General features: G+C 42.6%; 1 protein-coding gene across 4 annotated transcripts in view; it reads right to left on the reverse strand.

Moving 5' to 3' along the window:
• The window catches only part of Akap6 (A-kinase anchoring protein 6), a 423,239-nt gene that overhangs the window by 124,284 nt on the left and 285,266 nt on the right, over positions 1 to 13,689 (reverse strand). For all 4 annotated transcript variants that reach the window (XM_048415577.3, XM_048415579.3, XM_048415578.3 and 1 more), the window contains one exon: positions 4,079 to 4,227. In XM_048415577.3, the coding sequence (XP_048271534.3) occupies positions 4,079 to 4,227 (149 nt within the window). The remainder of the gene's footprint in view (positions 1 to 4,078; positions 4,228 to 13,689) is intronic.

The raw sequence follows: 13,689 nt of genomic DNA on the forward strand, positions 1-13,689 counted from the left end.
TTTTATCAGAATACTGGTTTGATGGTGTATATGTGTGTGTGCATGTGTGTGTGTGTGTGTCTGTGTGGCACATGGACATGAATGTGCATGCCTGTGTGCACCCATGTAGAAGCCAGAGTAGGATCTCAGGGGGTGCCATCCATCATTCGCTACCATTGCCTTGGACAGGCAATCTCACTGAGCTGGAAGATCACTGTTCCAGCTGGTTTGGCTAACCTGTGAGTTCTCAGAGACCCATCTACCTTTGACATCACACCCCCACCCCAGAGCTTATGTAGAGGGCCCAGTTTTTATGTGGGGGCTGTGGATTCAAACTCATGTCCTTGTGCTTGCCGGTTAGGCACTCTATGCCACTGAGACACCTCTGCAGTCTCTGGAACACTGTCACTTGTCGTGCTGGCACTTCCCTTACTGTCTTAGCTGATTTCATAGATGTCTTACTTGGGGAAACAGGCTTTTTGTCACTTCCAAGCCTGTACCATCCTCTGTTGAGTTATATTTGCTTCTCAAAATTCTTTGTATCTCATTGACTCCATATCGCCAATGCCTTGTGTGACCTCCGTTTAAGAGATCCTCAGTAAACATTGTCTTCAGCGGCACCCAAGTCCTTTGGACTGGAGCACTATAGAGCCTCCCCATCTCTCGCTCCCTTCATCCCGCAGTCCTCTGAGGATGGTCATCTATTCATTATCTCTTCAGCCCTCAAACTTTTTACCATACTTTACATTAACTCCCAACCAGAAAATCTCCACTGTCCAAAGTAGCGCTTCCTAAACTTCTAGAAATCACCTTTGGAAGCTTGTTGGCTTAGGATAGATGTACTCTCTAGTCCCAAATTCTCTGAATTCATAGGTCTGAACTGAAACCCAGAAATAGCACTTTAGCAAATCCATCCAAAGTGTTGCATGTTGCTGTGCAGAGAGCACACTCTAAAATCCCCTGAAACACTTAAAATCGTCCACGCTGGGTTAGCGAATCATTAAGCTGTTGGATGTTTTAATTCCTAACTTGTATGTTGAACAGAGGACATAAATAATCATCTAAACTAAGTTTTCTCAGCAAGGACAGAGCTATTTAATACATTAGACCACACATTCGAATTTTATTTGAAAAGTGAAATCAGATAACATCGTCAAGGAGCAAACACCTGAAAAGGGAGATGGCTACTGTTTACGGAGCATGCAGAATGCAAGCGGTCCTGATAAGTTACACTTAGAGCATTGAACTGTGCACAAAGTAGGACCTCATGACGACTAGCTTGGTGAAAGAAGCAAAACAATCAACACTGCTCTCACTTAAATAAAAAGCAATGGTGTTTATTTCCCCGGAGAATCACAGAGACTCACATATATCAACAGAGTTTATCTCTTGCTGCCTAACCCAAGTCTAAAGGTGGAAAGGGTAACAGCTTATATTTTATTAAGTATGATAATCACCACTCCCGGCCACCCAGGAGTCAGGGTTCCATGATGGTTATGCATAGGCCAAGTGTCTCCCACAGATGAATATGCTCCATCGCCAAAGCACGTTTCTTTGTGTTCCCGAAAACCCTCCCACCACGCCCATCCAGGACTGCTAACCACAAAACTGATAGCTGGGTAGGAACTTTGATATCCCACCCTGGTAAACACCTTCTCGCCAAGCCAGAACGGTTTAGAAACGCATTTCAGAAGGAGTATTTTTTTTTTGTGACACAAAACTTGTAGAAATTTCAGAACACCATTCATTATAGCAGCTGTGTCTTCCCCGCAGAATTCTTAGACAACTATATTCGTACACATGGTCTGAGCACGTGTGTGAGAATGAGAGGCTATGAATCGAACTACCGACATCATTCTCTCTTTAGTCTATTGGATTTTTGCATTTGAAATACAGACCCTGGGAAGCCCACACTATTCCCACATTTAGTTGTTGGAAACAACGCTCATTTTATATATATATAAAGAGAGAAAGAAAGAGAGAGAGAGAGAGAGAGAGAGAGAGAGAGAGAGAGAGAGATGGTTAGTGAAGTTTATCCATAATTGGAGTAAATAATTTTACAAGGCTGTGTTTTTCAAGCTTCGGAATTACAGATTTGACTGTGGGAGCAGAGTCTTGGGGGCAAGACACCTCCGATAACCTCACCCACAGAAATTCCTCAGACAGAGCTTTCCTGTGTGTCAACGGGGACAAGAGCGCAGCATAGGTTTCTGTTCGCACTGTTAAATGGCTGGCTTGCCTTCAGTGCACTCTTAAACTTCTGCACAATGCACAGCCCTCAGCACCCTCAGGAGCACAAACAAAGGCTATCGGGAAAGTTCACCCACTCCCACGTCACAGAACAATGCTTGTTGCTAACGAAGCAATTCCCAGGGCAGATTTATGATGCCTGGAGCCCAGTGCGGGTGCTCAGGTTGGGCCCTTGGAATCTGAGGTCAAGGCACGCGGTACTGCTCAATCCCAGGGCTTTCAGAAAACAGGAGAATGTGATCTAAAGTCTGTCCTGCGTGCACGCCAGAGAGGGCTTAGGGATTTTGAGAAATTAAAGCACGTTAATGCCCCCAAACAGCTTATGGTTCATGTTCTAAGATTCAACCTTTTCCTTCTCACTTGCTGCTGACCCCCCCACCCAGTGAATAGCAGGTCTCCCGCGTAGAACACAACCTGCTAGAATGGCAAATAGAAATTATTTCTTTCTGTTTCTTAACAAAATCATGACTCTGGTATTTTTCTTATATTCTTGTACCCTGAGTTATTATAACAGAACAGAATCTCTAACCTATGAGCTAACTTAGCCCGCAACATTGTACAAGGGTTGTGAGTCCGTTATAAATCTAAGTGCTTCGAAAGGTCAGTGCAAGTGGGCATAGTGGTATACCTTTAATTCCAGCACTTGGGAAGCAGAGAAGCAGGTGGATCTTGGAGTTTGAGGTCAGCCTGGTCTACACAGTGAGTTCCAAGACAGTCAGAGGTATACAGTGAGATCTTGTCCCAAGAAGACCCCCACAAATAAAAAATAATAGAGGCACCCAAGGGCAAGAAAGGGCTTCTCTTCTATTGCCTTTCAGGGAATATTCTGGATAGAGTTATTTTCACAGGTTTATATAGTACTATAAACATGTAGTATAGCTTTGGAGACCAGGGTCCATCTCTTGCTGCCTAAAAAGGGTGACTGCTTATATTTTACTACGTATAATTATTACTAAGCTATTAAAACTATGAAATAATTTAACTTCATCTCTTTTACTTTTTAATGGTCATCTATTAAATATTAGAATTGCACTAGAAGACAGAAATATATAAATACACTGGGAAATGTTTGTAGTTCTTTATGAGCAGCAGGAAATATTGAAGGCTGTGGGCAGCGAGTTCTAGCTAAGTGGAACCATACATCTCAGGCTAAACAAAATAGCTCCTGGGTCACTGCTGCCACCACCACGGTTCACATACTACAAACAGCTCAGGTGTTAGCTTTTCCAGGCATGATAGCACATACTTGTCACCTCAGCACTCAAGGTGTAGAGGCAGGAGAATCAGGAATTCAAGGTCAGCCTTGGCTACAATTTGAGCTCAAGGCCAGCCTGGATTATGTGAGACCCTGTCTCAAATACTAAAAACAGAGTCAAGAACTAACCCATAATTCCAGCTGATTTTGTGTGAATCTAAGCAGCTAGCCAAACCATGGTCTTTAAGTGATTACTAGGTCTCTATACTATGTCCTTCAAAGTTTCCGATAAAGTTCTTTTGTTTAGAAGTATGATAAACAAACCTTAACATAGATACTGAGGTCAAAGCCAGGGGGGTGGGGATATACAAGCTTGAACACAATCTATGCAGAAGAAAGACCAATATTATCGATAAAATAGAGTTTCAAAAACACTCCTAAGAAACACAAGGCCGTCTTTTTCCAGATAGTAACAAAGTTCAGAAGTTCTGGCCTAGAAGGTAGAGGCTGATAAAGCCCACGGTTCTTCTCCAGCCCTCCGTCAAACCTTTCCTCGTCTGCTAGCTAGGAAGGAAACGCCCGCGTGCCACCTAACACGGGACGTGGCTGAAAAAGTAGGCTAGGGAGAATGCAGCAGGAAGGACAGTCCCTTACCCATTGCTTCCCACCGAGTGCGTCTTGGACATGTCCGCGAACTCTTCCTTTCTCTTGCTGCCGCTGGAGTACTGCTCGCTGTACAGCTTGAGAGACATCTGCTCGACCGCATCTCTCTGTGCTTCCAGGTAGCAGAGCTGCACCTCAGCCTGCGGAGAAATGCAGAGAACGGCCCTCTTAGTCCAGCAGGAATGCACGTCGGTGAGGGACAGCAGCTTGAAGGGAGGGGATTGTTCACATCATTATATGACCTGTGTAGGGTTGGATTTAATGGGATCAGCTGGGCACATTACAGAATTACATTATAGATCTGAATCTCCTAAGTTCTTTCTTAAAATATGACCTGAATAAATGAATTCTCAGAAGACTCGGTAAATAGTACAAAGTGTCCCTGAGATCATAACACTGCATGATAAGACTTTACATAAAAATTCTGTGAAATTCCTTAATGATGCTCTTCCTCACATTGTCACATATATGCCTTTTTAAAAGAAGTCTCCATTCAATTCATACACTGGGGTATTACACACACACACATACACACACACACACACACACACACACACACTTTTCTCTTTTGAATGCTTTTTTATTTTCTTCACTGGGGAGAAGTAACATACCTTCTTTTAATTCTAGTACATGTTTAATAATGGCCATATACTTCCTTTATTGCATTTTTTTTACTCTCTGAACTATTGTCTTAATAATTTTAAATCATGGAAATAGGGCAGTGGTTCTCAACCCTCGTAATGCTGTGACCCTTTAATATAGTTCTTCGTGACGTGATGACCCCAACCATAAAATTATTTTCATTGCTACTTCATAACTGTAAATTTGCTACTGTTATGAATTATAATTTAAATATCTGTGTTTTACAGTGGTCTTAGGTAACTCCTGTAAAAGGGTCACTTGGCCCCCAAGGGGGTCACAACCTCCAGGTTGAGAACCCACCAGTATAGTTACTTTTTTACACATAGGCTTGGATCATTGAATCATAAACACTTGGGGGCTTGCTGCAAAGAAAAAGTAATATCACCATGCTGATTTTTTTCTTTTATTATTTTTAATTTTTAGAATTTTTTTAATCAATGAGGGCAAAGAATACTCAACTACTTTTGCATGGAAATGCACTGGATAGATGCTTTATTTATTGCCGCTGTCACAATCCCTGTGGCTTTGGGTTCTCTAAAACACCTGCTGAGACTGAGAATGAAGTGCCCTCAGGGTCGCGCTTCTCTGTGTTGGAGGAGAAGAAGCAACACAGAGTTCTCATGCACTGTGGACTGCGGGACCCTTCTTTTTCTCTTAGTGTATTTCACAAAATCAAACACCTCCACTAGCATTTCTGACTAATCTTAGAACTGTTATTTCATTATGTGTCTTCTTAGAAATCGTGATGTCCAGCAGACACACCCTTCTACTCTTAGCATTCAGAGCCAATGGAAGCCTTTGACCTGGACTTTCTTTTTAAAAGACTCAGCTACCAAGGAGAGAGAAAAGCACAGAGTGGTGATCACTTAAAGGGCCCGAACCATTAGAAATTGTACATTTTTGTTTTCATAAGCAGTCAGTTATGAATGTCCTAAATTTCCACAGAAAATTTAAAGAGATAACATTTAGATTACTATAGTTATACATTAGTTTCAGAAAGTTCAAAACTAGTATCTATTCATCCACTGAGATTTTCCTGGCTCAAACCAACTGACTTGAATAAGAAGAGACTCAATTAGATTAAGAATCATACACATATACAATCCTATATATATATATATATATATATACATATACACACATACATATATATTCTTAACTATAACCTGCTCCATCTACACGTATGTTTTCAGGGATGATCACTGGTATTGAATAACTAATTGGTATGTTCTTCCCTAGGGAAGACTACTTCTCCTGTTCTCAGCATTCCTTAGTTGCCGGGAGTTCTTTGTGTAAGGCTGAGTTCTCATGGGCTTTCCCCACCCACTGTGGCAAGTCTATGTAATCTTTACTCAGCTCATATTTAAGCAGTCCTATTAGTGAGTTTATGAGTGCGACTTATGGGAAGGTTTGGAGGGTGGGAAGGGAATGGGAAAATGCTATAATTTATAACCTCAAAAATTGGAGAAAAAAGTTATATTGAGGACTAGGGACGTAACTCAGTGGTAGGGCCCTTCCTTATTCAGCATGGATGAAACCTTGAATTTGATTCCAAGCACTGCAGATTTAAAAAATAGAAGAAACTCCATGTAATATTTGTATTTGTAAGAAGAGGCGTGACTGGAGGGAAGTCACACAGAAAATGTTAAATCTAGTGTCACCTTGCGTTTTTATTACAGAAATGGGAGAAGAACAGTGTGCAGAATGTCAGAGCTGTGTATGGAAGAATGCTAAGAGGTTTATAGTCATGGGGCCTGAGAGAACACCCACTGCTCTAAGAGGAAGGTATTTTAAAGAATAAAACTAATCGATGATTAGAAAGAAAGATTTAACAAGCATACAGGTGCTGTAAAACTGCCTGAGTGGGACTGAACGAGCCTGTGATTGGGCCGGATTCTCTGAATGTGGCTGACATGGGGGCTGACTGGGAGGCCATTCACAATGGCGCTGGGTCTTGTTTCGTCTGCATGTGCTGGCTTTCTGGGATCCTGGTCTGTTTGGATGCTCACCTTCCTTGACCTGGAGGGAGTGGGGAGGAACTTGGACTTCCCGTGGGCAGGAGGCCCTGACTGCTCTTGGGACTGGAGAGGAAGGAGGAGAGGAAGTGGGGGGAATGGGAGGGTATTGGGAGGAGGGGAGGAAGTGGAAATTTTTTATAAATAAATAAATAATAATAATAATAAATGCCTGAGTGGTTAAGAGTACTTGCTTCACAATCATCAGGGTAAGAGTTTGGATACAAGGCCCCCAGAAGAATCCCAGAATCCCACAAGTCTGCAACTCCAGACCAGAGGGGCCTAACACACTCTTGGGGCCTTTGCACACACAGACTTATGCACCCTCCGTACACACACAAAAGCACACACATACACACACACACACACACACACACACACAAATAAATCTTAGTTAAAAGTTCATGTCAAAACCTTATGTGACAAATAAGATGAAGAGATATTAAACAATAGTCAAAGAATTTCAAAACAGTTCTCCCAATGCTACAACTCCCCCACCAACACCACCACTGCTATCTAGGGGCACGATGAGGAACTTACTCCAGACTGGGTACTCTGGAGAACCCTGTTAGAATAACAAGTCTGGGTCACTGGGGACATTGTTGCAGAGGCTTCTGTCCATGTTAATATACTAAGTAATGTGCTGGGCCACGGTTCATGCTGGGCAGTGGTCTCAAGTGTGCCTCTGCTCACAAAAGGCTCATACAGAAGGCAGAACAGAGACTCAGAAAAACATTCGACATTCGTCCCACTGCGGGACATGCACAAATGAACTATCTCTAAGACGGGTGTGTGAAAAAGAGTGCAGAGAACTGCTCAAAATACAGCTACTCACTCAAGTTCTCGTCACTGACGGGCAGGTGAAGAGACAGCCCAGGCCCTTCCTGTCCGTCTCTATTTCTACTTCCTGTTTTTAATAATTAATTCTCAAATTTTCTTGGGAAATATAACTGCACAATTCCCTTGGCTGAGTTTGAGTGACTTTGCCATTCTAAATCTCTTTTTAGATTCTCTTAAATTGTTTCCCAATGCTATGTTTTAGTCCAAACATAAACTTGAAGGCGAGAGATTGGAAGAAAACATCATGCTTAAAAGCAGTGCCATGATTTCTCTGGATGAAAGGGTTGTCATTATATCATTTAAGATAACTGTGGGCACTTTAAAACATCATTATAGTTTACCTATGGAAGCTTACATAGCCTGCTTAAATTTTAAAGATAAGTTTTAAAAAGCAGGATTTGTAAATTTTTTATTAAATAAAAGAATGAGACTTTCATGGTGGGCATGGGTCTTCATTTCCAGGTTGCACAAATATCGAGCAGATGGGGGAAAAAATGAACTGAGCTAGAGGTACTGGTGGAGCATCCCGAGGAAGTTCTTCAATCCTGTAGGAAGAGTGGGTTTTAAGCACTAATCTAAACGCAACAGTTGACATTGGAATGACATGAGAACCCCTGGGACAGACGCCGCGATGGGAAGAGGGAAAGGACCTCTTCCTCCAGTCCAGGTGTTAGCACCAGTTGGCAGACTCAGTGCGGTAAATCCTCGGTTGTTCCACCTTCTCTTCTCCAACATCCCAAACTCATTTTATCTGTTGCTCACCAGCTGATCTTGCATCAGAGCTGAGAGCACTGGTGAGTCGGAGTGTGGGCGGGGCTCTGTCCGTCACACCCTTTATCAGTGCCTTACATGCCATCCATACAGCGATGCCTTCAGCCTCTCTCCTCTCAGTTTTACACTTACGCCAATCTCCCTACTTAGAATATTTTAGGTTCTGATGTTTAAAAAGCAGCTGCAGTCTCAAACTCTCCAGATCCTCCAGTTCTTCCCATACTGGTCTTTTCTTGCTAAACAAATATCCAGAAGCTAAAGAATCATCTTGACTTCTTTCCTTCCTTTCCCATCAGTCACTCCTTCTGGCTCAGATTCGTTCCCCACAGTGCATCTCCAGTTGGCATTGCTATGGCCTCACTCAAGCCTCCGCTGCTTTCTCACTGCATTACAGTTACTATCCAGTGTGTCTCTCCTCCTGGTCACTCCCATCCCTCTAGCTATTTTCACCTACATTGACAAGCGTGTCATTATTAACGCAAGCTCGCTTTCTCCTGCACTCAGACCTAAGAAACAAGATTCTCCCGTGGCCTAAGCAATTTATTGCCTAGGCTAGACCTCTGATATTCTCCCTCTTAATTGCCATGCTCCTGCCCTCTAATTATCTTTGCCTTCTCTAATTCTTTAAGCACTCCAAATTTTTATCCAGTTATTACTTGCTGCGTGGATTTCCCCCTATATTATTCCCCTTTCCTGGAACATTCTTTGGATAATGTTTCATCTTTCAGCTCACCCCTGACACGTTGCTTCTCAGAGAGTCCTTTCACAATGGTGTTGCTGACCCAGATCCACTAAGTCTTGGTTTATTTCAGGACAAGGTTACTGTCCTATACAGCACACACAAATGTAAACTTCCTATGTGTGGTGTTTAATATAGTTCCTGATTGTCTTTGGATTCAAATATTAGGAGTAGCCATGTCTGTTTCCTTGGACATTTTGTATCCTGAGCACCTTGCCCGAGTGTGGACCACGGCAACCATTAAACAAGTAATTGCTTAATGCTTAATAAATGAATTTCCCATTCATTTATCACTCATCCGTTTGCTGAGACTTTGGTCTATCTCAGGAACTACCAACTGCGGTGGGTAAAAGAAAGATAAACCACATTCTCTTCTTCTACAAGAGTACAGCATGGAAGCTGAAGGAGCCATGCCAACCACTACAGTGAAGCCAAGTGGTATTGGTATCAGAAATAAAACCACCACCAGAAGACAGGGACTAGTCAGCAAGGCAAGGTGATAAGTATGACTTTGGTAGGTGACACTATCTCTAGAGGCTGGACAACTGATTTGTTTAAGGGTCCGAAGTCACAAAAGGACATAGCATGCTCACAGAATGGTGAGTGGAGCTTCAGGGCATCTGAATGAAAAGGCTAAAGTAAAGGGTATAGAAAGGGTACAAAGTAGAGGGTACAAGTTTGGGAATTCAAACACTATTCTGAGCATAACAAAGAGTCACCAAACCCATTGCACTCTGTGCAATGGCCATGAACTTCACCCATCTCTCTTTCCACCAGGATGAGATGGCCACCTTATGGATAGCCCAACTCTGCTTGTATAGCTCCTGCCTCTTGGTATACTTTGTGAAGAGATCGGTGTGGTGGCTGTTCTTGGTTGTCAACCTCACTACATCTGGAACTAAGACCCCCAAATAGAGGGCACACCTGGGAGGGATTTTTTTGTTGTTTAATTTGAAGTTGAAAGATCCACTACTAATCTGGATCTTGAGGTAGAAAGACATAGAAAGGGTCTTGAAGAGGGAAGTCACACCCCTAACCTGGTACACCTTCTCCTGGCAGCCACCTATGTAAGGACATGAAAGAAAGAAGCTTTTGCTCTTTGCCTGTTTGCCCTCATCTTGCTAGCACATCCGTTTCTTCGCTGGCATTAGAGCCCACTTCAGTGTGATTCCAGCATACACTGAGGACTAGCTGAGACATCCAGCCTCTTAAACTGAGCAACTAATGGATTCTTGGGCTTTTCATTCACAGCCAGCCATTTTAGGATTAGCGGGACCAAAGCCTGCAAGGAGCAGGAATTCATTCTAGAAGGTCCGTTACTCTAGAGAACCCCAACTAGTACACTCAGTGAGAAGGGGATCAGAAGCTTTCGCTGGGTTGGAAACACAGCATCCCAGACCGTGGGGACCTAGCAGAGTCTAGTAACTGTTACCTCTAAACCATAACACAGCACAGATGGATTGAAGTGTGCTCTCCCACGTACTTTTCATGCTTCAGCATCTGTTGGTGGGTTAAGCTTCTTAAGAATGTTAATCTTGACAGCTCTCTCTTAGAAAAGCCTGTAACTGTGCTTTGTGATGTACCTTATTTCTGAATGCCTCTCTTAACCTGCATCCTTAAATATAGATTAAAATATCCTTTTTACACAAACTCTGCTTCATGCTGGCTAGTCTTGAACTTATTTTCTGCATCAAAGAGAGGAATCTCGATTGGTTCTGAGTCGAGGTTCCAAAAGACTCCTTTTGAGGCAAAGTCTCAGTATAAAGCACTGACTGACCTGGCAAGAACTTGCTCTATAAACCAAACTCATGAAGATCTGCCTGTCTCTGCCTCCGTGGGGCTCTGATTAAAGGTCTGTGACACCATGATTAATGAGGTCCCTAAAAGCTTAGGAAAATTCTTTAGGCTGCTGAGAGCAACATTGGGGAGCTGTACCTCTGTCCTATCCTTCATTGCTGAGTTCTTTACAGTTTATCTGGGATTTCTCTGCAGCACTGTTGAAGATCCTTTATTATAAAACCAGCTTGTGGGTCAGGCAGTATTGGCACGCTCCTTTTGCCCAGCACTTGGGAGGCAGAGGCAGGCAGATCTCTGGGTTCAAGGCTAGCTTGGTCTACAGAGTGAGTTCTAGGACAACCAGGGCTACACAGAGAAACTCTGTCTCAAAAAACAAACAAACAAAAATAATAATGACTAGCCAGGTGGTGGTGGTGCACGCCTTTAATCCCATCACTTGGGAGGCAGAGGAAAATGGATCTCTGTGAGTTGAAGGCCAGCCTGGTCTACAGGTGAGTTCCAGCTTCTCTGTGTCCCATGGTTACACAGAGAAACCCTGTCTCAAAATAACAACAACAACAACAACAAAAATCAACCCCTCACCCCACCAAAAGTCAAAAGCAGTTTCTAAGTGCCTGATATAATAGAATTTGCTTCTCTACAAATTTAGCTAAATTTGTTGATTTAAAAAAATGTTCCCAAACTGTTAACATATTTGGCATGTGTTTCCAATATTTTGTTGAAATACATTGCTTTACTAAAAATAAAATACTTTCTATTTTTCAAGGAACTAAATCAGGTGAGAACTGTGGCATAGAAAAAATACGTTGATAGTTGTAGAATATATAATTGGTTAAAAAAAACCCCAAGTTTTCTCATTTAAAGAAGAGGGGAAATTATCATGGAGATTTTGTCTTAAGGAAAACAACCATTCCAAAAATAAAGCAAAATAGATTAGGACAAAACAAGAAATTTAAAATATGTCATAACTTTCTTACGGAAGTTAAAACTTAAAGATAGTATAGGTTTACAGAAGCTTGCTTAACACAAAAGACTTTATGTTTTATCGATGTAATTACTTACGACTCCTACTCCGCTTCTCATCACAGAGCTAAAGCCCAAAAGGGTCAGGCTGGTGGTGGTGGCTGCGCACGTCTTTAATCCCAGCACTCAGGAGGCAGAGGCAGGTGGATCTCTGTGAGTTCGAGGCCAGCCTGGTCTACAAGACAGGCTCCAAAGGTAAGGAGAAACTGTCTCAAAAAACAAAACCAAACAAACCTTAAAAGAGCCGATGACTGTTAAAAGTTCTCATCACATTTCCAGTCTTACACACGACAGCTAAATTTTAAACTACAATATTGCCTTCCATCCACAAAGAGATGCGCAAGCAGAAGAAAATTGTCCTCAAGGGTTCAATGGGAGATGGCACCATGGGTGACGGAAAACTCAAAGAGCCACAGGGCTTCTCCTTAAGGAGCCTTGCCTGAACTTAATTGACAAAAGAAAATATGGTTAATTTTGGGCTACATACATGGCCTCAAACACCTGGCAGCAAGGTATACCGAGGTGAGGATGACCGGAACAGACATCTGTGAAAGACAAACGGTGCCTCTGGTCTCAGAGGCCTCCCGTTAAACTCTAAGTAGGGGCCACTGTCACGCCGGGAAGGATGAATCACAGCCAACTCTGACAATACAAAGATACTTCAAGCTTGCACGGGGCTATCCCCTCATTTGTGTTTAGATTTGCTTCACTGTCTTCCTTCAGACGCTGTGGGCCAAACACACACTCGATGACCGTGACCCCGAACTGATGTCCTTTAAATATATTCCCTTCTTCAAATCATCCTTTGGTTTCGCCTTAGAAACCCTTTGATGCTGTTTGACTACTGTAAAGAACACCAACCTGTGACTCTGTTAAAGAAACCCACACCTCACTCGCAGACTTTTGGGTGGGTCCTACTTCTGAATGTCCTTGTCTCCTAACCCTTATGCTTAAACCTATATTAAAATATCTTTATTAACCTCCCCCAATAAAATAAAGTTTATTCTTTCAAAACTGATATCATACTAGACTTGGTAGGTTACCACCAAATCCAGCCTCCTGCTTTCAGCTAGGTCCAAGTTCTCTGCTGTTCCTCCTGTTTCTGTACTGTCCCTGTTTCTATGTGAAGCCAATCCCTCCACTTAAATACTAGAAGTCTCTTTGGTACCCATAAATGATGTCCACGGAAACCACCTTTTCTCCTACACTATATTTTTCAACCCTGTGTTATTTACAGTCACACATTAGCTCCCCAAATGTTGTTGCTTTTCTCATGGTTAAAAAAAATAAAGGGAAATGAAAACTAACGTCAAGAGAGTAGTTCTCACGGGTGTGTCTTCTGACTCCAGCTCCATGTTGTATTATCTGTATCCATCCGCTGCCTCCAATCGCTCTCCTCTTTCACACCGAATACCCTAGTTAAGCTTTTGTTCACCTCAACCCTACCCTTCGACTTGGGGCGGGGGTGGGGTGGGCATGTTCTCAGGACATTTGCTCTTGATGGCTGAAGGGCTCAATCTTCTCCTCGTCTCTGATCTTTGTTGAAGAGTTGTCTGCCACCCAGGCCTTCCCACCTGTGCGTTGTGTGGCAGTTTCCCATCTTCGCTCTGAGCCACAGTGCTTCCCTTTTCTAGTCACAAAGAGAATTCTTTTTCCTTTTCCTTTCTCCTTTTAGTTTTTTTGACATAGTTAGCAGTTCAAAATTTCCTATCATAATTCACTTTCGAAATTCAAAGTAAATTTTGTGTTCAGAAATGGGCTCTGTCTAGACCTTA

The sequence above is a fragment of the Myodes glareolus genome, chromosome 11 (genome assembly GCF_982192425.1).
Source record: "Myodes glareolus chromosome 11, mMyoGla1.1, whole genome shotgun sequence".
NCBI classification, from domain to species: domain Eukaryota; kingdom Metazoa; phylum Chordata; class Mammalia; order Rodentia; family Cricetidae; genus Myodes; species Myodes glareolus.